We start from the raw sequence: 23,766 nt of genomic DNA, 5'->3' as shown, positions 1-23,766 counted from the left end.
CATTTTCCTTGAGTGCGGCCGTGCCTCTTCTACCATTTGCCATCGCGGCCTCACAACCAGTCGATTGTGTGCTTCCGGGACGATGCCATGCGAGGTACGCCGCCGTGTAGAGAAGGACAGGCCATCCATGCTCGCCAGGCTGTGGAGGGCAGACGAGGCCTGGCCAACAAGCGCGACATCGCCAGATGGGCCTCGCGGACCTTGCCTGCCTGTGCCTAGATGGATGCTGGCCAGAGCTTTTCCCCGTATTTCTTTTTCTCGCATTGAACGCCGCAAATGACTGACTGACGACAAAGAATTTGCTGGCCAGGCAGGTGCGAAGCATGTGTCAGCCAGGGGAAGGAGGAATGACCGTCCAAGAACGTGAAATGGCAGGGACCTGTGTGTCCATGAGGACGAAGAGGTGCCGGACAGGCAGGCGTGGCCGACCATCGTCTGTCTGGTGGGACACGACAGCGTAGGAAGAAGCACAGGGCAGGAGCACAAGGCCAGACAATCGCCATATTCAGCCGCCCATTGCTTGAGGCCCGACCACACGCACAAACACCTCGGAAGCGTTTCCAGCAAATTGCGCATTCCGTGCATCGACAGGACAACTTCTCGTCTCTCGTTGTGACTCCTATCTGTTCAACCTCGTCTCCCTTTCCCTTTTCCTTTTCCTGGCCTGATACCCGTGCGCTCGAACATCATGCTCTCCTGGCCGGGAAGCTCAACCCCGGTCGTCCTTTTTTTTGGCAATGCATCCAAACGGAGCAATACAGGTGAGGTACGGAGTACATCGAGCTTTACGGAGTATACCACGCATCGTACGAGCCTTTCCCCGTCCGGAAGAATACAATGAAAAAGTGTACAAAATATCCTCTACGGCGCACTGCGTTGGCAGCTGTCCAGGGAGGAAGGAGCTCTTGCATGAACTGCCTGTCCTCCTTACTTTGCGTGTTTCCGCTTGACGCATATTCGGCGGGGACGGACAGAAACAGGCAATCTTGGGCAACGTTTCGCCCTCAATGCGTCCACTCTTTCCTGTTTCGAAGGCTTTGTGTGTCGCCCCTTCTCATTGCAGTCGACGACAAGCTCTTGCCTTTCTGCCTCTGGAGTTGTCTTGTCTCCTCTCTGCCTCTCGATGTTTCTTTCGATGTTTCTTTCGATGTTGCCTCTGCCTCTTCATTCTGCCTCTTCACTCTGCCTCTCTCCCCTCATTGTTTCATGCTCATGGCCAGGCCAACTCACCCCCCACCCCCATGACTCCATCCGTCCGCATCTCGCCTGCATCGATTTTTGAGTCGGTTTCTTACTCCCCCGCCACGCCGTTTTGCAGACGAGAAGACGAACCAGCGAGATATGTGGAGTGTTGAGAAGAACGTACTTCAAAAGTGAAGTCGTCCCGTCTCGAGCGTGAGAATGCAAATAAAGTTTACGTGCACGCGGCCGCCATGCCCCTCGGGCCATGCCAGCCCACTGAACCTTTTTCCACCCGCGGACAGTTCCTGGAAGCACAGTAGCCCGTACAGTGCGCGGGACACACCGCCTGGCCACCACCACTCCCTTTGCCCCTAGCGCTGTGCCCAGAGATTTAGAAAGAGTAAGATACGTTTGCGGCGGCAAACCAGCGTGGGCATGAAACCCAGCAAACAGGCCCGGGCCTCTGTGAGGCAAATGGTAATGCAGGCAAATGCAACAACAAAAGGTCGAACGAGTCGAGGGCAACAGAGGCAATCTGTTGGGGCCTACGACCGATCGACAATGGAGACGACGAAAGGAGAGTGAGAACGCCGAAGCATAGACTCGAGGAAACTGACGGTGTATGGCATACTCTCATTCTGGTGCGCTCTGAAGCTCAATCCGTGTGCCAAGAACGAAAGGGCAAAATACGACGGTAGCAGCACACAACGCACGACGAAGGGATGCAGAGGCAAAAGCGAAGAGGGGTTGGAGGCGACCTCGAGGCCTGGTACGGCGCAAGTGAGCTCACGGTGTTTGGGATTTGGGATTGGGGTGTCCATCCTTTGCCCTATGCGTCGGGTTGCGACATTGGGCAAACCAGGGAAAGCTCACGATGAATACATGAAAAGGGTGGAAAGAGAGTCTGGTCAACGGCCGCGAACCAGGAAAAGCGGCTAGGCACGGAGAGACCAGAGATAGAAAGAGGCACACAGGCACACAGGCTGGTCAAGGGAAGAGACAAGCCAGCAGCTGCTGTGAACAGACCTCCAAACCAATGATACGGTCGTGCTCGCATGCGGCAATTGACCGAATACGCCCTCCATAGCCAATCCGAGTCGGGGGTCAAGGGTCAAACAGGGCCCAGACAGCTCCCGGACACCGCGGACAGCTTCTCTCATGCGTGGGAAACTATCGAGGCAGTTGAAAAACAGCAGCTTGTGCGCAACGAGGCAAAAGCTAAGAGGCGGCGGCGACAATACAAATCAGCGACAGCGCTTGGGAAAGGGTACGTGCGCCCGTCCGTGCGGCAAACGTGACGGTATCAATGTGTGATTGCGAGGAAGCTTTCCACTGGCACCTGGCACTTGGCACCCCATTACGTAGGAGGTGGATGGCGGCAAAACTATTCTGTACAAAGTAAGAGTTTCAAAAGCACACGATGGAGGCAAAGCTGGCATGTGGTGGTAGACTGAGAGAGCCACAAAGTCAGACTCACCTCAACTGGGCCTCGTTGGGCAGGAACTCATGTCCCATGGCAACCTATCCGTAGCCGGCGCGGCAAAAACCGCCCGAACTCTCCATGTGCATCGACGGAAGAGCGAAGACTCGAGTGGCTTGAGAGCGATCGCCGTGTCACGCTTCGCCCCCTTTCCCCGACCCAGCGCCAGCTCTCCATCTTTCACGCTCAACCTCGCTCTTCCCATCCAATCCACACAGCGTAAAATCGTGAAACTAGCGAGAGACCCTGCATTCAGCCATCTGCATCGTCGTCTATCCTGGCATCGACATTTCTCCTTTTTGCTCTCGTCCGATGGGCTCGTTTGACGATTAAGCGCTGCCCTCGATGCAAGGTGAGCGCCAAAACAAGAGAGTGGCGGCGTTTGTTGTGACCAAGGGACATCTCGTAGCCGATATAAACGAGCGTCTCGATGACGTGCGATGATTACAAAAACGAAAGCAAACACATGGGCTGGCGGACAAGTGACAGTGGAGAGACACAGAAAGAGGCTGGCGTCGATGTCGGGCGCTTCCAGGCCCACAGTGGCTCCTTCCGAGTGCCACCAAGCCACCCAGAGCACCGTAGCCACCCAACCCCTGTCCTCGCTGGCGACGCTGGGCGTCTAAATTGTGCTCCAAATGGAAAGCGCAAATCACAACAGAACGAATCCCTGCTAAATGCTCCTCAGTACTCTGTTAATGGCCTCACAACAAGCGCCGCGACTTGGGCCATAGACGCAGCCTTCTCCTGCACCACGCAGGGGCGCACACACGAGTGGTCGGCCATGTCGAGAGCCAGCGTGTGTGTAAACAAAACGCCAAACAGGTCAGACAATCTGGTATCAAATCAATATTTCTCAGTCGTGTTTTGTATCTTTTTTTTACTAAAAATTCTTTATGTAGACGATTACTTGTTATTTATTTTCAAAAAGTCTATATTTTATATGTCTCTCCATATGTAATATTTCGCATGCCAATCATTGACATTTGATTTCGTTAACAGAGATAATTAAAATAAATACGCAACGCCGGGCGAAACAGTAATATGCCAATATGCACGAAATATAAATGTGAAAGTCCAGCTACGCAGATTGCGAACCAAACAGTAGCTGCGCAGCTTTGTTTTACCGATCCTCGCCCCATGCTTCAATGGCATTGCTTGGCATCTTCTTCTTGCCCTTGCCCCGTTGACCGCCCTTGAAGTGCTTCTTGCTGTCTGCCGCGATCTTGGCCGCCGCCCGCGCATCTTCCGCATCCAGCCCCTTGGCCAGCGCGTCCATTGTCCGCGCCTTGCGCCCCGTCAGTTTCTTGCCGCTGAGCGTCGCACCGCCCTGTGCGGCCAGCGTGGCCTGCTCGGCCTGGCCCTGTTCCGTGTATTTATAGCTAAACGGCCGCGCCACAACGCCGCGGTTGCCGGTCGCGCTCTCGCGGAAAAACGCCTTGTCGAGGTCGCGGGACTTGGTGCTCTGCTTCTCGCGCACGGGGAGCGTCATCACCACGTCGTCCATCGGCTCGCCGTCGGTGGCCTCGTCCCCTTCACTCTCGTCCTCCTCGTCTCCGTCCTCGTCCTCGTCTTCGTCCTCGTCCGACGTGATGTCGCTCGAGTCCTCCTCCTCCTCCTCCAGCTCCCAGGCGTTCGGGCCAGCCCTCTTCGCCGCCTTCTTGGAAGGACGCTTCAAGCTTGGCACGACAGAGGCCTTGGACTTGGAGCTCGTTCTGGATTCGGTATCGGCCGCCGCCGCTGCCGCCATGGCAATCTGCCGCTTCTCGGGCAGGTGCTTGTGGTCGTACAGCTCGTGGTTGAAGTCCGCAGGGTCGATACCGTGGCCCGGAGGCGGTGCCACAAACAATAGCTTGCCGTTGACGTAGTCCTTGAGAATGTACCGAGCCGCACGCGACTCGTCGGGCTGGCCCTGGCCGGTCCGCGTGAAACCGCGAGCGCGGGCGTACGCAGACAGCAGCTCCTCGGCCGTCGGGGTACCGGTGCCGCCCTCGCTCACGTTCTGTGTGCGAATGTGAATGCCGTACACGGCCTCGAGGAACGCCTTGGGAATGCGCGCAGTGACGAGCTGCGCAGGGCCCGTGAACTCGCGCAGCTGGTCAATCGGCAGAATGCCGTTGCAGACAAGGTCGGCTTTGGTGGTAGCAAAGTTGGGAAACACGAGACCGGGGCAATCACAGAGCGTGACGCGGGGGCTTAGCTCGATCGTCTGGAAGTGCTTCGTCTTGCCGGGCGTCGAGGACACAGATACCTTCTTGGCGCCAATCAGTGCGTTGATGGTGGACGACTTGCCGACGTTGGGGTAGCCGACGAGGCCGACCTTGAGCTTGCGCGTGGGATCATCCGTTTTCGGGGCGTGTTTCAGGAACAGAGCCTCCAGCTCGTCCACGGACAGGATACGCGTGTCGAGGCCACCATTGTTGTCCTGGCTTGCCTCCTTGTCGTCCTCGCTCTCGTCTTCGTCTTCCTCCTCGTCCTCCTCCTTTTCGGGTGCTGCGGCCGGCGGCTTTGCGGACCCGCCACCGGCCGCCTGCCATCGCTCCTCCTCCTCCTCCTCGGCCTGGCGAAGCTCGTTCTGCTCCTTGGCCATGTGTGCCGAGAAGAACTTGTACGCAATCTTGTTCTCTGTCAGATGCGATGCCCACGCCCGCCGTTGCCGGTCTGTCATCATGTCCGCCTTGTTGATCAGCAGCAGGTTCTGCTTGGCCGGGTCGACAGCCTTGACGTAGTCTTCGAGGTCCTCGGACCGGAACACGAGCGGGTTGCGGGCGTCCACAATCTGCACGACCAGGTCGGACCGCTCGATGACACGCCACAGCTGGCGCCAGACCTCCAAATTCCGCTCAAACGGCGTCATCAACAGGTCCGCGTTCTGCTGCAGTTCGGCGAGGCCACGGCGCCACACCAGGAAACTCTCACGCTCGGCCTTGTCGAGCTCGGCCGCCGTCATGCTTGCGTCCCAATGCGGGCGACGCGGCACCGTCAGACGCTCGCGGTTCTGGCTGTGCAACTTGAGCCGCCGGCCCTCTTCGGCGTCCGTCAGCAGGTAGGGGTTCTTCTGGTCCGTGTGGATGATCTGCGAGTTGTTCATCTTGACGGCGCGGAAGTTGGTGTCGGCGTAGGCGGCCGTGGACAGGAACTCCTCAATGGCGCCCTGCTCCGTAATCGAGCGCATCTTGACCCAGGCCGCATCGGCGCGGTCGTTTGTAATGTACTATAATAGTGTTAGAGGACTGTTGCCAACGAAACCGAATACATGGTGATGCCCAACATACATCTTCACCAGTCGCATGGTTCTTGCGTGTGATACCCGTGCGGTACTGGTCTTTTCCCTTTCCGTTGCCGAACCGGTCGTTCATCAGCGCATTGCCGAGACCGACCTGCTTTTTCGACTTGGGCATACCCATCGTGACGGGTTGCTGTGTCTTGGCTTCTTGTTGTGTAACTTTTGTGAAGAGGCTTCGTTTGGGTCGTTCGCGACTTGGTGGAGGAGTGTCGTGTGCTGTCGATGCAGTCAATGCCGGTACAGAGATATTCTGTCGATAAAGTTGGTATTGGACAAAAGAATGCCAATCTCTCGACAGTATCGCGGCAGCGTCGAAACTATATACTGCGACGCAAAATAGATCGTAAAAAAGTAAATGCTGGAGGCCTATGTTTTGTTTCGCCCTCTGAAATCTTCACCTTCCTCCTGCAAATAGGTCGCTCTTGCCGTGCAAAGGCTGATTAATAGCGGGGAGGGGCGATTTTTTCCCAACTTGGCGCTTTGTTGGTGCTGGTGTGACTGGTTTTTCACAGTCGTCACTGCCCTGCTGCGCCCACCCCGCCAAATATGAATCAGAATGAGCGCGATAAGATAAAGAAAATTAAAGTGGACCCAACTTTTGCTGGTCTCCAACGCCACGGCCATACATTTTTTTTTGGTGGTAGCGCAGCCTGAATATAGTCAAACTTCTCGACATCACCATTCCACAGCACCGTCTTGGACGACATCCATATTAACGAAAGCCTTGAATTTACCAAACGCGATTCTGAAAACTTGACTACGAGTCCGATCCCCACACGCGACGTCCGGCAACCCACATACATATAGTCACACAGGCTAAACCGCAGTCATGCCTCGACGCAAGTGGATGTAAGTGTTCGCTGCCCGCTCTGGGACCCCCCACATCGATACCGACTCCTCTGAACGGTGTGACACTTGTCGCATGTTCGTGGCCATGTACTGACGTGTCTTCTCGTCTAGTGACAAAAAGTCGGCGGCGCACTTCACGCTCGTCCATCGTCCGCAGAATGACCCGCGCATCCACGACGAGTCGGCCCCGGCCATGGTGCTGAACCCGACCCAGGCACCCAACGCCGGCGGCAGTTCGACGACCGGCACCAGCGTCAAGTCCCGGCGGCTCGACGACCTTGCGTCGCAGCTCGGATCTGACGTCGACGACATCCGCGACAACGAGGGCGAGGCGGCCAACTTTGGCGTGTTCTTTGACGACTCCTCGTACGACTACATGCAGCACCTGCGCGAGATCGGCCAGGGCGGCGGCGAGGCCGTGTTTGTCGAGTCGACGGCGTCGCTCAACGCCGCCCACAAGAGCCGGCAAAAGACGTCGCTGGCCGACGCCCTACAGCAGATGGACCTGCAGCACCGGTCCGAGGAACTGCTGGACGCGGACATCTTGCCGGCCAAGGCGCTGCAGCGCGTGACGTACCAGAACCAGCAGGATGTGCCGGACGCGATTGCCGGCTTCCAGCCGGACCTGGACCCGCGCCTGCGCGAGGTGCTCGAGGCGCTCGAGGACGAGGCGTACGTGGACGACGACGAGAGCAACGACGACCTCTTCCAGCAGCTTGCCAAGGACGGCGAGGAGCTGGACCAGAACGAGTTTGAAGACCAGTACGACGACGACGACGACGGCTGGGAGTCGGACGCCACCGAGAAGCCCGTGCAGCCGCGCCAGGGGTTTGAGGACAGCACCACGACCGGCAACGGTGCTGCTCAGGGCGACGCAGACGACGCAGACGACGAGGCACGCGACACAGTGCCGGAGCTGGTCGACCTGTCTGGCGCAGCGGCTGCACCGCCGCCCGAGACCGAGGGCGCCGACGACTGGATGGAGGACTTTAAGAAGTTCAAGAAGGACCAGTCGACAACGGCCGCTTCGGGCGCGCCCAAGAAGAAGATCACACCGGCCATGTCGGACGTGCAGTCGTCCATCTGGACGACCAACACGGCCGGTGGCCGCAAAAAGAAGCGCAAGGGCGCGCTGACGGAGCAGTCGGGCTTCTCGATGACGTCGTCGTCGCTGGTGCGCACGGAGCAGATGAGCCTGCTGGACGCGCGTTTCGACAAGATCGACGAGCTGTACAACAACGACGCGTTTGACGAGGACGGGTTCGGGGACGACATGAAGTCGGTGTCGGCGTTCTCCACCACGTCGAGCGTGCAGGGCCCGCTGCGCAACGACTTCAATGGGATTATGGACGAGTTTCTGGGCGGCTACTCGATGCAGGGCAAGCGGGCAATCAAGAAGGGCCGGCAGCAGACAGGCCTGGAGCAGCTGGACGAAATCCGGCGAGGACTGGGTCCGGCTCGGCTGTCTACGCGGAAAAAGTAGGCATTGTGTCGAGGCCGAAAAAGGGGCACGGAATCATTGGAAACATCTGGACGGCGTTTTTTATTTTTATTTTTTTCGTTTGCTGTATCTGCCTGGATTTGGCTTGAGGGATACTAGAAAAGTGCTTTGTAGTTAATTGTAATGACCCAATGAATGACAACATATAAAAACCACTTGGCAGGCCGCTGCAAAGGAGAAGTGAGCAGGTTTGTGACCTTTCGTGCGTTGTGATGCTCCGTCGGCGGATCGTCGAGTCTTCAAGTGACCGCTGTTCACGTGATAGCGCTATGATGAGAATTGTCAGGATACATGACGAAGCGTCCTATCGAAGGCTGAAAACGACGGGGGTGTCAGCGTGTTCGATCTGTTCTTTGTCCTCTTGATATCAACAAGTAAAAGGAGGCGAATGGAGGAAGTCTTCATTGTGTGGCCTTTCTTCGCTATTGTGTCCCCTCAACCGCAGGTAAATAGAGGAGCTTGGACCACGCGCTGCAGGGCGCTAGTCTCGAAGCAGGCCTCTATGCCCCACTTTTGTTTGCTGGTTGTTCCTGCTTCGTTCTGCGTGTTTGCCGCCGCTGGTACCTATTTGGGGGCGGTCAAGGCCGGCAGAACTAGCCGCGCCTGCTATGCTGGGCCAGTACAGGCGCCTACGACAGTGGACCTAGGCCGTTCGCGACAAAAGGGCAAAAACATCACCAACCTCACATCGACCGACGAAACAACAGCACGACTTCCCACGCCGCGCACCACCACGACACGACCTCGCAACGTGTAGAGTGTCCGTATTCGATTGATTCTATTGTCTCTGTGTGCTGCGTGAACCCCGCTCGCGCTGCGGCGACCTCCCGCCGGCCGAGCAGCTCCCGATGGGCGTGAAGCGCGTCCCTTTGCGACGACGACGATGACGACGGCCTTCTCCTTTTCTGGCAGCGCACCACAAGCACCGCCGGCTGCGGCCGCTTCGAGCATGTCTGGAGGACAGGGCGGGACGCTGGGCGCGTTTGGCCAGGCACAGCAAGGTAAGCTCCGACTCTATTGTGCATTGACGTGAAATCGCATTGTTCTGCTCAGAACTTCCTCACTTTTTCCTCACTTTTCCTGTCACCTCGCCTTCGGCCACGTTTTTCGACCTCGACCTCTACCCCGCCCAGCCACCTGCTTTTTCTTCTGCTGCTCGACAATACCATACAGAATTTTTTTTTGTCAAACGACTTTCCTCTCGTTCTTCTCTTCTCTTTTTCCGATTTTCGTTGCCACGCGGAAACAAATCTCGAAATTACATTTCCTGCGCTCTGCTTCGAGCTTTTATATTCTCGCTTTTCCTTTCGCTTTTCGCTTGTACAACACCCTCTTCTCAACATATGCTATCGTCCCAGTTGTTCAAATACGTCTCGACCTTTTCTTATCTATACTCTTCTCTTTCTGCAACACATCTGCCATTTCGAGCTTCAAATTTCCAATCCAAATTTGACCTCTGCATGGCAAGGCTCGCTGTTCCTCCGACTGGTGCTCTTTCCATGGCCACGGCCTCGCGTCCGAACAGTACCAAACCTCCCGTTGGCGATACCATCATGGCTCCTCATTTCTCGTCACCGGCACAGGCCATGGCTGTCGACTCGGACGCGGATCAGCTGGCAGATCAATTCGCTTCTCTGAATGTCTTTGTGCAGCCTCTGACGAGCGTGCCGGCTCCTGCTGCTCTCTCTGCCTCCGACTCCGAGGCCGATCGCTACCTGGAAATTGCCAAAGCTCGTCCCAAGTCTCTCATCGCTCTCACATCGCTCGCCGAGCCAACCTCGTCGCTGGCTCTGACCCTTGCTTCGATGTCCCTCTCGGGATCGAGCTCTTCTTCGACCTCCAAAGGAAAGGAGACGGACATGGGAAACCCATTTCTGCGTGTCGGCCAGCCGAGCGACAAGGCCAACAAGATGGCGGATCCCAAAGGCAAAGGGAAGGAGACAAGCATCGCTGAGAAAAAGGTTGCTCCCCGTCGCAAGAAGGCCCCTGTTTCGTGCTTCATTCAGCCGAAGAGACAGACTCCAAAGCCACCACCACCTCCGCCACCTGGCTCAGTTTCTACCGCGGCTCAGCCGTCCACGCCTGGAACCGACTCGAGCTCGACGTCCGTTCTTACCAAAACCACGAGCACCGAGAAGCAGGCCGCAGATGGCGAGCACAAGACCAAAACGCCCCACGAGCAGCCAAACTCGATGGAGACCGAAACCACCGCCAGTGACTCTCTGGAGACAAGCATGGCTGGTCTTGAGATCAAGCTCCCAGCCAAGCCGACTCACGCGGCCGAGAACCCTGTGAAGCCTCCTATCAAGCGTGCAGCTGTCACCTTCCCGCCTGGTGCCCTCCGGATCTCAATGGCCTCCATTCACGCTGCCCCCATGATCCCCGCCATCTCTACCACGGCTCCCATTGTCGAACCTGCCGCCTCCTAGAAGGAGGAAGCGGACTCGACAAAGGACAAGGGAAAGGAAACGCAGCCAAAGTTCCCACCCAAGAGAAATGCTGTTATATTTGCACCGGGAGGACTCAAGATTGCCGGCCCCAGTGCACCTCCCAAAGAGACGACGGCTTCTCTCATGCCCGTTGCGTCTGTTATATCTCTTCCTCCGACAGTCCCAGATGTTGAGGTTGCGCGTCCTCGCAAACGTGTTTCTCTTGCATCTGCAGAGCCCAAGGTGCCGGAGGACAGCTCCTGCACAGCTCCACAGCCTGCAGCCCTTCTTCCACCTTTCGTGCCAGTTGTGCCAGCTGTGCATTCGCCCACTTCTCCGCCAACCGTGGCGGCCCCAGCTGTTCCGGATGCACCTGAGACTCCCCAGAAGCGAGACACAGCTGTAGCTGGCACAGCTCTCACCCCGCCGTCGACCCCTGCATCGTCCGCTTCCTCGGCTCCCACCGTCGAGACTCCGACAAAGACGGGTGCAGCCACTTTAGCTGCGACTGGCACGGAGCTCACCCCTCCATCAACCCCTGCTTCAGTTGCGACTGCGCCCTCTCCTATCACAGATGATGACCCGCCTGCAAAAGAAAAGATTCTGTCTACTGAGGAGGGCCGGCCGAACCGGAAGCCGATTCTCAAGCCCAACTCCATTCTCAAGCTGAAGTCGGCTCTCAAGCGCCGTCCTGCAGTCACTTTTGCACCGGAGGCGTCCACGACCGGTTCGGACGAGGGACCAGAGCAGACAACGCAGCCAACGTCGAAGAAGCGCAACCAGTCCTTTGTCGAGGATGACTGCAAGTCCTCGGCCACTCGCCGTCCTCGCAAGCGTGTTTCTTTCGCTGAGGATGTGAAGTCAGCAGAGGACGACATTGAGGTAGAGCTTCCCGCCCCGACAGAGGCTCCTGCCCAAACAGAGGCTCCCGCCCCAGTAGAGGTTCACACTCCGGCAGAGGATCCAGCTCCAGCTCCCAAGCGTCCTCCCAAGCGAGCTGCTGAACCCTTCGCACCCGGCCCCATCACCATCACCAAGTCTATGAACGCAAAGTTGGACATATCGGCTGTCCGCCCGCGCAAGATGCATCGCATGCGGGCCGTGGACTTTTTCCCGTCAGCATCTCTGCAGACTGCCGAGTCTGGTCAGCCGGCAGTTGACAACACAGACGCAGCCCCGACGCTGACAAAGGTCGAGAGCCAAGCGCCGCTGTGTCCAGTCGAGGAGGAGGCGACTCCCGGGCCAGCCCTGGCTACCAACACTGGCCTGTTTGCCACACCTACTGTCAAGATGGCGCGAGCGACCCGGGCTTTCCCTCCTCGTCAGTTCTCTATCAGCGCGGACAAGGCTGCCGAGTCCATCTCTGAGCTCCCAAAGCTTCCCGAGCTCCCAGAGCTCCCCGAACTAAAGCTTCCAAAAAGCTTCCGTCATCCTCACAAAAAACCAAAGCAGCAAAAGAAGAAGCAGGGCGACCTCCCAGATCCTCTCTATGACGTGTCGGACCTCATCACAACTCTCACAGCACACCCGGATCGTCGATTTGTTGCTCTCACTGAACGCATGCACTTACTTACTCTTTCTGAACCTACAGGTTTCACCACAGGACTCAACGCCCCGAACGCAAATGGAAATGGAGTTGCAGCACCGGCGACCAGCAACCCATTCGGGGCGCCGTCTGGCAACCCGTTCAAGGCCGCGTCGCCAGCACCAACAGCCCCGGCCTTTGGCAGCGCCGTCTCATCGACGCCAACATCGTCAGCCGCTGCACCTGCGAACCCGTTCCAAGCTGCCATAAATGCCAACCCTTCGCCGGCCTTTGGAACTGCTACTGCCCAGCCTGTGGCATCTCCCTTTGCGAATCCCACTGCGTCTACTCCCTCGCCATTCCAGACTACACAGCCTTCTTCTCGCGGCACATCACCCAACCCATTTACCGCACTATCACAGCAGCCAGCTCCTGCAGCTGCGTCACCGATTGGAAGCACACCGACACCTGCAGCCGCTTCGCCGTTCGGCAACACTCCAGCGCCGGCGTCTACCTCGCCTTTCGGAAAAACACAGATGCCCGCCACGACTGCCACTGGTCTGTCTGGCTTCCAGCAGACGCCCGCGACGACGGGCTTTGGTCAGCCAACCTCTCAAGCGACTGGCTTCGGCCAGCCGACTTCCGCATCCAATCCTTTTGGGCAACCAGTTCCCACAGCGACTGCGTTTGGCCAGCCTACTACCTTTGGTGCTTCTTCTCAACCATCACCAAACCCATTTATGGCGTCCTCCAACCCCACACCCACACCATCTGTGTCGCCATTCTCTGGCACAACACATACTACTCCTACAGCCAATCCGGCAGCAGCAAAGAATACGGCAAAGAAGTCAGTCCATTTCAACTTGGACCCAGTGTCTTCGCAGCCGACACAGACGAATGGCTCTGGCAAGCCGAAGCCCTCCCTCGCTACCTCTAGCACCCGGTTTTCATCACAACCCACTCTCAGTGCTGCCCCGAAGGAGCCTCAGAGCGACTATGCTCAGAAGATCATGGCCCAACTGCAAAAGGACCGCCTCAAACCACCACAATGGCCCGCAGACCCAGGCAACCCGGCCAATGCTTCCGCCCTGGAGGCCTTTTGGGTCTCGTACGGCAACTACCGCGACAAAGTGCGCAACTCTCTGGTCAAGGCCGGTCTCATTGACGACCCAAAGGTCCGCAAGCGGCTCGACGAGGCCATTGACTTCAAAGGCATCTGCGACGAAATGTGCCCCGAATTTGAGAAGATTGAGCGCATCCAGCAGCACAACGTCATGATGGCAGAGAAGTCCGAGAGCCCTGACGGCACCATGTGGCCATCGCCCTCGCTCATGGTCAAGGCACTGACGCGGTCCTCGGCCGGCCAGGAGGCGCCTCTGCCCATGGACGTCCGCACCGTCACGGCGCTCAAGCGCACGCTCGATCATCTCATTGACGACGTTCTTGGCGACGACAGCCGCCTGCCGGCTGTGCACAATTTCTTGTGGGACCGGACACGCGCCATCCGCCGCGACTTCATCTTTCACTCCAACATGTCCGAAGACGAAATGCTCCAGCAGATCTACTGTCTGGAGACCATCACACGCTTCCATGCGACGAGCCTGCACCTGCTGTCGCAGAAAGGGTTTGCCCCTGAAGGGTTCGACCAGCGCCAAGAGCGCGAGCAGCTGAGCAAGGCTCTTTTGTCGCTCTTGCAAGCCTACGATGACTGCAAGGACCGCCACATCACTTGCCGCAACGAGTGCGAGTTCCGCGCCTATTTTATTCTTCTCAACGCTCACGACCCCAACTTCCAGCACAAGGTGGCCGAATGGGGCATGGAGCTCTGGTACGCCTCGGACGACGTCCAGACGGCCATGACGCTCGCCCAGGCGATGCAGAGTATTTGGGACTGGCGCGGTCCTATCAAGCCCACAACGCCCACGACAACCGCTCTCGGCGCATTTGCGACCTTCTTCCGCATCATTGAGAGCCCGCAGATTTCCTACACCATGGCCTGCGTAGCCGAGATGCACTTTGTGCATGTCCGTCGCGGCATTCTCCGCAACATGACGCGAGCCTACGCCCGCGCCCGAGACAGTCCCAAGGACCTGACCATTCAGGCGTTGAACGACATGCTGCGCTTCGACACGGTCGACGAGGCCTGGGACTTTGTTATCGAGAACAAGCTCGAGTTCTCTTCCGACGACAAGACTACGGCGTACCTTGTGCTGGACAAGGCGGTGACCATCAGCAGCATGCCCATCGCGCAGTCGTTCTCGCAAAACCTCGTCGAGCGGAAGCGTGCTGGCCGCTCTCTACCTGAAACCCTTCACAACACGGTCTATGAGGATCCAAGCAAGGCTCCTCATCTGGTCACAGCCCCTACGGCGACCAAGGACTCGGATCTGTTTGTCAGCCAGTCGCAGGCACAAGTGAATACCGCGCCCACTCAGAACGTCTCAAAGCCGACGACATCATTCCCTGCCACCAATTCCTCTACGAGCATTCTGGGCCCGGCTGCCCCCTCTACTACACCCGCTTCAGCTCCCTCCATCTTCAGCCAAGCCCCCACTGCCTCGTCTTCAACGCCCGCTCCTGCTGCAAGCATATTTTCCCAGTTGAACTCTGGTGCCGACAAGAAGGCTGCCACACCTTCTCTCTTCCAGAAAACTCCCGCAGCCGACAGCAAGGCGAACGCAACCAGCACCGTGCCAGCTGCGTCGACGTCTGTCTTTACGAGTCCTTTCTCGACCACACCCACATCTTCGCCAGCAAAGACGAACAGTTCGTTCACCACTGGCGCGCCCAAGGCTGTGTCGAACATCTTTGACACCAGCAAGCCTCCTGCGACTGCGGCACCGGCTGCTTCGATATTTTCACAACCTCCTACCGCGGTCTCCTCTACGTCGTCTGCACCGGCAGCATCTGTTCTGTCCCAACCGCCGCCTGCGAGCAGCACATCCTTTTCTGCTCTCTTCCCAGCATCCTCGACCTCCGCCGTGGCAGACAACAAATCGACCACCGCTGCATCGCCCGCTGCCCAATCGAACCCTCTGCCCACCGCTTCGGCTGCGAAAAAGGCAGAGGAAAAGTCGTCCGTTCTGGACGCCACCACGAAGCCATCCACGTCTCTGGGCCAGTCGGCAACGACACCGGCAACATCGGCTCTCGCTCCCACAGCACAGCCTGCAAAGGCTCCAACGCAGAAGCCGGTTTCTCCTCCTCCCCCGCCTGCTCCCAAAGCAGACCTAATGGGCAACTTCACCAAGTGGTTTGTGCTCGGTGACAACGGTATCCTCGGCGAGTTCAAGGAAGCATTTGTCGAGCACCTTGTCCGCCAGACCTACGAGCAGTTCCAGCGCGACGAGGAAGAGCGCATCAAGCGCGAGGAAGACGAGAAGTCGTGGGCCGAGGCCCTGCGCTTCAAGACCTACAACCTCCGCGTCAAATTCTTCTACCGGTGGCGCCAGATTGCCCGCGAGCGCGCTCTCGACCGTCGGGCACGCCAGGCCCGTGACGAGCTCAAGGCCTACCGCGCTGCCAAGCGTGCCGAACAGCGGGCAGCCGCCGAAAAGGCGGCGGCCGACGAGCGCGAGAAGGCGGCTGAAGCCCGCCGCATGGGCAGCAAGGAGGTCAAATTCCTCGAGGAGCTGGGCTACTATGGCGACTTTGGTGCTTCTTCGCGGAAGCGCAAGGCATCTGTTGGTGGTGTCGGTGACGTCGGTGGCGTCGGTGGCGTCGACGGCCTTGACGGCGGCCCTGACGCGTCCCGTGCGCGGTCTGTGTCTTTGTCGGTTGTCGAGCCACACCAGGCGGCTTCGGCTGCTCTTTCGCCCCTTCAGCAGCAGTTGCAGCAGGGCGACGAGCCTCCACGGAGAACTCGACTGCCTGTTCGGTCCATCAAAGAAGGCATCTCCCACACCGTGTCGCGGGCCAAGGAGCTGCTCTCGAGCCGCGCCACGAGCAACGGGAGCAGCGACATGCAGTACACCAGGCGCCACCGCGGCAGCATCGGCAGCATCGGCAGCATTGACGGAGCCAGCATTAGCGGCGACAGTCTCCGCAGTGTGCGCAGCAGCTTCAGCCCCGACGGCACCAAGTTTGCCTACTACCGCCGCTCCATCCCCGGCAAGAGCCGCGCAAAGAGCTTCTTCACGCGCGTACCTTCGGGCACAGACCTCACGGCTGCGGCCGACGCGACGACGCCGCCCAAGAAAATGACAAACTTTATGCGGTACAGCAAGAAGAACAATTTTGGCTTCGGTAACACCACCGGCAGCAGTGTCAGCGGCAGCGCACAGGGCAGCGGCATGAGCGGCGCTGGCGGCATCGAAAAGGCCAACCGCTGGTCGTCGCCCGGCATTCGTGCTCGCCCTTTGTCCACCGCGCGTCCCGCGACGGCTACAATGAGCCCTTCGCCGTCATCACATGCCTCGTTCTCGACGAGCGTGGCTGGCAGCGGCGTCGGCGGACTGTCGCAGTCTGGTGGTTCCAAGGTCAAGTCGAGCTACTGGCGCCTGCGGGCCATGGGCATGGTGCAGATGCCCAACAAGCAGTACCTGCACGAGTCGCTGGCCCTGCCCATGCTGCAGGACGGCAAGCGGTTCCCCGGTGTCGGCAACTATGGATTGCCGCCGGTGCCGACATGGCAGGATGCGGACTCTGCGGCCAAGAAGGACGAGCGGCAACTGGTCGGCACTGGCGACGGCCGACCGTTTGCCATCAATGACGATGCCAACAACACCGACAACGTCAACGAGGTCAACGACGACGACGAAGACGAAGACGAAAGCGCGGAAAGTCGCGCGCGGCGCTATGCCGAAGAACGGATGCGCCGGACGTCTGTGACCCCGTCGCGGAAGCGCATGTTCTCGTCGGGTGATGGCCAGGACGGTACTATCGGTGCGACTGCGTCCAACGCCGCCCGTCGGCCTGCGACTGCGACTGCGATTGCCGCTACCGCCGCTGCGGCCGCTTCCTTGACTTCGCCGCCTGGCGCCAAAAAGGCGCGCGTGTCTGCTTCACCAAACAACAACATCAGCAATAGCGGCAGCAGCAGCAACAACAACAACTACAACAACTACAGCAGCTCGACGCTGAGCGAGGCCGAGCGGATCATCCAGGAGATGCGCGAGATGGCGGATGCCATGGACAAGGACCGGGACTGGTATAGGGAACAGACCGAGCTCATGAAGAGTGGCACGTCGGCATGGGACGAATAAAAAAGGCTTGTCTATTTGAAAACACCCCTGGGAGGAGGAAGGGACATATTCGAGGATCTCAGATGGATCCGTCATCTTTTTTCACCATGGTTTTTGTTTTGTCCTCTGGCAAGGGGCATTGAAGTTTGTTGTGTGTTTATTGCTTTCTCTTTTATTTTTCTTGTACTTTATGTGCCTCTTGTTTGCATTTCTTTTTTTTTTTTTTTTTTTGTTATCTTCATTTGTTGTCTGTGCATCACATTTCTGTCTCATCTTGATAGCATGTACGTATATCCTTTTGTTCCCTTGCTGTGTCAACAACCAAATACAGAACCAGACACACTACAAAGCGATCGATCTCACATCACTGCTCCTCTACATTGCATGCGTGACTGATATAATTATCGAAATAATAAGTGATAGATCAAAAGAAGCTGTTGTTGTAGAGAGACCCACATTAATAGTATGTGAGTGTCTAGAAACACGCTTGTTTTCATAGGGAAGTCGCGGACGTAAGATCATACAAAGACACAAAGACGAGGAAAGACCACAGCGGGCGGCACGAGGTGAGACGTGGGAAGGAGTGCACGCATGCGGCAGGGTGCAGTGTGAGGAAACCGCGATGGACACATTACCCCGCCGCCATATTTCGTATATTATTTATTATTTATGGGCGGCCGTATCGGCCAGGAAGGTGCAACCGGCGCTAACAAAATCTCGACTTTAAGAAACTACGGGTCCCGCTTCAAAACGGAAGCCGCGACCGCCCTAGGATAGAAACCGCGTGCTCCATAATCTTCCAGGAGCGTCTCCTCTTCGCCTTTACAACGACGAAACCTGACGACCGCTTCACGACGGACAGCCCTGACTCGCCTGACTCGCCGATTGACACGACGGCACCCAATACGACAAGACAAAGCTTCCTTGCCTACCCCGCCTTGAGAACGAAGCTCACCGCAAGCCCGCTGCCGACAGCTTTCCCTCTCTCGGCACCCAAATGTGAGATCTGAAAAAATGAGAGGAGGGGGACAACTGACAGCAGAATCGGAGGGGAAGGTGGACAGAAAAGACAATTCTGGAAGAAAAGATACACGAGAGGGATCGGGGGGATTGGAGGCAAGGAAGGACCAACGTGCCAATGCCGTGTTATTGCGAGAGGAGGTGGATAAAGTGGATGGAACGGACAAGCGGGAGGACAGAGGGCAAAGGATTCTGTCACAAACAACCTTTTTGTTTTGCCACTGGCTGTATGGCTATACGACGAACACTTGCTGACTTCAGTCTTACGCCAGACCGGCCGAAACTCTGTCTCTGTCTCACGCCCGCAGACCCGTCTGCCGCGGTGTCCAATCGGCTGCGCATAGCTGGCAAGGCTGCACGTCTGCTGGCATTACAAGGAACAGGTAAGAATGGAGTGTGGAGGGTGAGCGTGGATCGCCAGGGGCAGGGCAAATCAGGCGAATGTCGGGCTGCAAGGTCTCCCGGCATATGTGGCCACCGACGGGGTGTGTGCGCCGTTTCACGAGCGCTGGCAGGTTGCACATAATCGCGGTGGAATTGGGCAACGTGACGTGCGACCACCTGCTGACTGTTGTTTGCAGAATTCCTTTCCGCTCGTTTTTGTTCAAGACCCCCCGTCACACTTTGACCATGGCGAGCCACTTCCGCAAGACTCAGAGCTTCCAGACAAGCTATGCTCCGACGACCATCACACAATATGTCTCCGAGCGCAGCGGTATGACCGTGGTCGTGGCCAACCGCAAGGGCCCCAAGATCAACGGCTACTTCACCCTGGCGACGGAGATCTTTGACGACTCGGGTGCACCTCACACCCTGGAGCATCTCGTGTTCATGGGCTCTCGCAGCTACCAATACAAGGGCCTGCTCGACAAGCTGGCATCGCGCGCCTACTCCGGCACCAACGCCTGGACGGCCGTCGACCACACGGCCTACACCCTCGAGACCGCCGGCTGGGAGGGCTTCGCACAGATCCTGCCCGTCTACCTTGAACACGTGCTGCTCCCCACCATCACGGACGATGCCTGCCTCACAGAGGTCCACCACATCAACGGGAAGGGCCATGATGCCGGTGTGGTCTACTCCGAGATGCAGGCGCTCGAGTCCAACAGCGGCGAGCTCATGGACCTGCGTGCGCGCCGCCACATGTATCCCGAGAACGTGGGTTTCCGCTACGAGACGGGTGGCATGGTTGAGGCGCTGCGGGTGCTGACGGCTAGCCGCATCCGTGAGTTCCACAAGGCCATGTACCAACCCCGCAACCTGGCTGTCATCGTTGTCGGTGAGGTGGACCAGGACAACCTGCTCAGCATTCTCGACGAGTTTGAGGAGAGCATCAAGGACGACATCCCCGCCCTGGATACGACGCCCTTCAAGCGACCATGGATCGACTCGGCCCAGCCGCCCGCCATTTCGGAGACAATTGTCGACACGGTCGAGTTCCCCGAGGACGACGAGTCGATTGGCGAGATCATTGTGGGCTACTTTGGCCCCGACTGCAACGACATGATTGCCACGTCGGCGCTCAACGTGATCCTGGCCTACCTGTGCGGTTCGTCTGCCTCGGTGCTGGAGAACGTCATTGTCGAGAAGGAGGCGCTGGCCAGCTCGATCAGCTACACGTGGGAGTCGCGCCCCAACTCGGTCGTCTGGCTGCAGCCAACAGGCGTGGCGACGGAGAAGCTGGCGCTCGTGGAGCAGCGCCTCATCTCTCTGCTCAAGGAGGTGGCGGACGGGCCCCTGGACATGACGTACATCCGCGACTGCGTGAGCCGTGAGCGCCGCCAGGTGAAGTACCTCGCTGAGAGCTCCGAGAGCTTCTACTCATCCAACATCATCACCGACTACCTGTTCGGCAAGCGAGACGGCTCGACGCTGGCCGACCTCAAAGACCTGACCGAGTACGACGTTCTCGACAGCTGGACCGAGGAGCAGTGGAGAGACTTTTTGCGCACGTGGATTTCCGACGCCAAGCACATCTCGATCCTCGGCAAGCCGTCCAAGGCCCTGGCCAAGAAGCTCAAGGCGGCGGAGAAGGAGCGTGTGGCGAACCGCAAGAAGGAGATTGGTGTGGACGGGCTCAAGAAGCTGCAAGAGCGCCTCGACGAGGCCAAGAAGGCCAACGACATGCCCATTCCCGAGGAGGTGCTCGACAAGTGGGAGGTGCCCGGCACCGAGTCGATCCACTTCATCGAGTCCCAGACAGCACGCGCCGGCCGGGCCAAGAGCCTGGGCGTCGTTGACAACGCGCCGCAGAAGATCCTGGATGCGTCGAAGCCGGGCCAGCAGCCGCTGTTCCTGCAGTTTGAGGACGTGCCGTCCAATTTCGTTCGCATCACCGTCCACATCAGCACGGCCGGTGTGCCCATGCTTCTCAAGCCGCTCTTGTGGATCTTCAGTGACAACTTTTTCAACAGCCCCATTGTGCGCGACGGCCAGCGCGTCGACTTTGAGGATGTTGTCAAGGAGCTCGAGAAGGACACCGTCTCGTACGCCTTCCGCTCGGGCGGCAGTGTCGGCGACGCCGAGAGCATCACGCTGCAGATCCAGCTCGAGCCCAGCAAGTACACGACAATCATCCGCTGGCTGCGCACGCTCATGTTCGACTCGGTCTTTGACCCCGTGCGCCTGACGGCTGGCGTGGCCAAGTCGCTCGCGGACATCCCCGAGAACAAGCGCGACGGCCGCCTCATGTCGTCCGAGGTCGAGATGGCCATCCACTCGGTGCGCGACTCCTTCCCGGCGGCCCGCCGCACGCTCGTGCGCGCCGTGTACCTGCGCCGCCTCAAGAAGCTGCTCGAGACGGAGACCGACAAGGTGGTCGGCTGGTTTGAGGAGCTGCGGCGGTCGCTGTTTGCCTTTGAGAACATGCGCGTTCTCGTCACGGCCGACGTGGCCCAGCTCGACAAGACGGTGGGCGCTGGCCTTGTCGTGTCGGCCTGGGACGTGCTGACGGACGGGCTCGACACGGCCAGAGACACCGTGCCCATCACGCCGCCGTACATGCGGAACAACGAGGAGGGCAAGAAGCCGGGCTCCATTGGCACCGTGATCCTGCCCATGACGACGTTGGACACGTCGTACAGTGTCTCGACGGCGGTTGGCCTCTCCTCCCTGCAAGACCCCCGTCTGCCCGCTGTGCTCGTGGCGATCGGCTATCTCGAGGCGGTCGAGGGCCCCCTGTGGAACGCCGTCCGCGGCAACGGCCTGGCCTACGGAACCAACTTTAGCCGTGAGAACAACGGCGGCTACCTGCAGTTCCGCGTGTTCCGGTCGCCCGATGCGTCCAAGGCGTTGGCGGCGGCGCGCGATGCGGTCGATGCGCTGGCGTCGGGCCGCGAGCCGCTGGACAAGCATCTGGTGCAGGGCGCCGTCAGCGGCATTGTTATGGCGATGGCCGACGAGCAGGCGACCATGGCGATGGCCGCGCAGCAGAACTACATCCTGGGCGTGGTGCGCGGGCTGGACGCAGGATGGAGCCACCGGACCATGGCGGCGGCGCGGGACGTGACGCACGACCAGATCCGGGCCGTGATGAAGGAACTCATCATGCCGGTGTTCCAGCCCGGCACGAGCAACGTGGTAGTGACGTGCGCGCCGCTGCTGGAGGCGCCGATCGCGAAGGCGTTCCAGGCGTTGGGCTACAAGACACAGGTCAAGAAGCTGGCGGACTACTACGATGACTACGGACTGGTGGTGGAGGGTGACGATGAGGAGGAGGAGGAGGAGGAGGAGAAGGAAGAGGAGGATGAGGAAGATGAGGAGGATGAGGACGAGGACGAGGATTACGATAGCAACGACGACAGCGAGGAGGACGATGAGGACGATGACGACTTTGGCCGTGGAGGTGGACGGTGAAGTAAATGCTTGAAGCAGAGAGGGTGCAATATCTTGATACAACACATAACTATTCTAGATGCACATAAACTATTCTAGAGGGTCTCTCGTTGGACCAACAAATATATGATCTCACGGTTATAACTTTGTTCTGATGGCCAGTTTGACTTGAAGATAATGATGATTCCCAGACGAGTCCGTCCTTAAACTATGATACAAATGCCAGGAGAAAACAAATAACAAAGCCACGCAAAGACAAACGATGCAATCCAAACCTCGTCCGCTTCGTCTCTCTCCTACTTTTATTCGTAATCGTCTCGATCTTCCTCCGCTTTTGCACGTGCATCGAACCTGCCAACGCCAGACACCGATGATGACTAAACCCAGTACAAACACGACAGCAACGCATTTTTTGCATCCCGTTTCTTTCCTTTTGCTTTTCCTCTCTGTGCTCACGTCCGTGATGCCCGCTCCTGGTTCCGCCGCATCTTGCGCTCGTTGCGCTTGATGCGCTCTTTCCGCTCGCGCCGGCCCTCGCCGCGGTACGACGCGCCCTTGGCCGCCAGCTCGGCGTCTTTGCCGTACTCGGACGTCTTGACCTCGACCAGCCAGTCCGTCTCGGCCGCCGACTTGTTTGCGCCCTTGTAGCCCCACTTGCGCTCCCACGCGTTGGTCTCCTTGTTGTACTGCAGGTTCTTGCGCTGCTCGCGGGTCTTGGGCTTGATGCCTTTGCGCGCCGCAAACTGCTCCCACTTGGTGGGCGGCTTGGGCTCCGGGACGGGCTTCTCGCGCGGCAGGGCGGTGGCGACGGGCGGCAAGTTGAGGAGGACGCCGTCGGCGGTGGTGCGCTCGATGCGGCACGTGGTGAGCAGCTGGTTGACCAGGGCCTGGGCGCCGTCGCGGGCGACGGCCGCGAGGTCGGCCTCGTGGGCGTCCTTGTCGGCGGCGGCGGACGTGATGGTCGCCGGATTTGCGTCGTTGGCGAGGAGGAGGCCGAGATCAAAGGTGTACGGCGTGTCCTTTTCGACGGCCACCTGCAGCTTGGGCCCGCGCTGGCCAGCGGGCGTGGTGCTGGCCGTTGCGGCCATTGTGACAGGGCGTGTGTTTGTGTGTTTGAGTGTTTGCGAGTGCGGCTGAGACGAGGGTCTGTAGCGAGAATGACAAAACGGCGTGCGTAAGTGAAGTGAGGTGTGAATCGCCGCAATGCAAATGTCGTGATGCAAATGTCGTGATGGCGTCGAGGCGTCGCTGGTGGCAGGAACGACCCAGCAATTCGAACTTTTTTCCTGCAGAAAAATAAAGTGGAGACAGAGTCTCTGATAAGGTCGATAAGCCAGTGCCAGCCGCCACCGCCACCCCACAACCGCAGAATTGTGGGTCGGCTTAAAACGGGCGGTTATCGATAAGAAGGGCAGGAGAAAAAAAGTTAATGGTGGGCAAGTGCGACTGGCGTTGAGAGCTACATACTTTCCTCCCG

The 23,766-nt window shown here is 58.5% G+C and overlaps 7 protein-coding genes across 7 annotated transcripts; 5 read left to right on the top strand and 2 right to left on the bottom strand.

The window, feature by feature from the left end:
- Window positions 1-3,785: 3,785 nt before the first annotated feature.
- SPBR_00279 (large subunit GTPase 1) lies at window positions 3,786-6,069 on the bottom strand (the record flags this gene model as incomplete). The annotated part of the gene is made up of 2 exons (XM_040758598.1): window positions 3,786-5,876; window positions 5,938-6,069. 2 exons carry the CDS (start codon window positions 6,067-6,069, stop codon window positions 3,786-3,788), a joined length of 2,223 nt encoding a protein of 740 aa, XP_040618886.1.
- Window positions 6,070-6,777: 708 nt separating this feature from the next.
- SPBR_00557 (protein LTV1) lies at window positions 6,778-8,280 on the top strand (the record flags this gene model as incomplete). Its single annotated transcript, XM_040758876.1, has 2 exons — window positions 6,778-6,797; window positions 6,909-8,280. 2 exons carry the CDS (start codon window positions 6,778-6,780, stop codon window positions 8,278-8,280), a joined length of 1,392 nt encoding a protein of 463 aa, XP_040618885.1.
- Window positions 8,281-8,800: 520 nt separating this feature from the next.
- On the top strand, window positions 8,801-9,055 carry SPBR_01159 (uncharacterized protein; the record flags this gene model as incomplete). The annotated part of the gene is made up of 1 exon (XM_040759475.1): window positions 8,801-9,055. One exon carries the CDS (start codon window positions 8,801-8,803, stop codon window positions 9,053-9,055), a length of 255 nt encoding a protein of 84 aa, XP_040618884.1.
- A 126-nt stretch (window positions 9,056-9,181) lies between these two features.
- Window positions 9,182-10,727, top strand: SPBR_00531 (uncharacterized protein; the record flags this gene model as incomplete). The annotated part of the gene is made up of 2 exons (XM_040758850.1): window positions 9,182-9,299; window positions 9,727-10,727. 2 exons carry the CDS (start codon window positions 9,182-9,184, stop codon window positions 10,725-10,727), a joined length of 1,119 nt encoding a protein of 372 aa, XP_040618883.1.
- Window positions 10,728-10,871: 144 nt separating this feature from the next.
- On the top strand, window positions 10,872-17,456 carry SPBR_00011 (leucine permease transcriptional regulator; the record flags this gene model as incomplete). Its single annotated transcript, XM_040758332.1, has 1 exon — window positions 10,872-17,456. The coding sequence occupies one exon, from the start codon at window positions 10,872-10,874 to the stop codon at window positions 17,454-17,456; it is 6,585 nt and encodes a 2,194-aa protein (XP_040618882.1).
- Window positions 17,457-19,085: 1,629 nt separating this feature from the next.
- SPBR_00123 (uncharacterized protein) lies at window positions 19,086-22,310 on the top strand (the record flags this gene model as incomplete). The annotated part of the gene is made up of 1 exon (XM_040758443.1): window positions 19,086-22,310. The coding sequence occupies one exon, from the start codon at window positions 19,086-19,088 to the stop codon at window positions 22,308-22,310; it is 3,225 nt and encodes a 1,074-aa protein (XP_040618881.1).
- Window positions 22,311-22,741: 431 nt separating this feature from the next.
- Window positions 22,742-23,377, bottom strand: SPBR_01020 (regulator of ribosome biosynthesis; the record flags this gene model as incomplete). The annotated part of the gene is made up of 1 exon (XM_040759339.1): window positions 22,742-23,377. The coding sequence occupies one exon, from the start codon at window positions 23,375-23,377 to the stop codon at window positions 22,742-22,744; it is 636 nt and encodes a 211-aa protein (XP_040618880.1).
- Window positions 23,378-23,766: the final 389 nt, after the last annotated feature.

The sequence above is a fragment of the Sporothrix brasiliensis genome (genome assembly GCF_000820605.1).
Source record: "Sporothrix brasiliensis 5110 chromosome Unknown Cont19, whole genome shotgun sequence".
Taxonomy (NCBI): domain Eukaryota; kingdom Fungi; phylum Ascomycota; class Sordariomycetes; order Ophiostomatales; family Ophiostomataceae; genus Sporothrix; species Sporothrix brasiliensis.
Note: the sequence above shows the minus strand (reverse complement) of the source record. Positions and strands in the feature narration are given on the sequence as shown.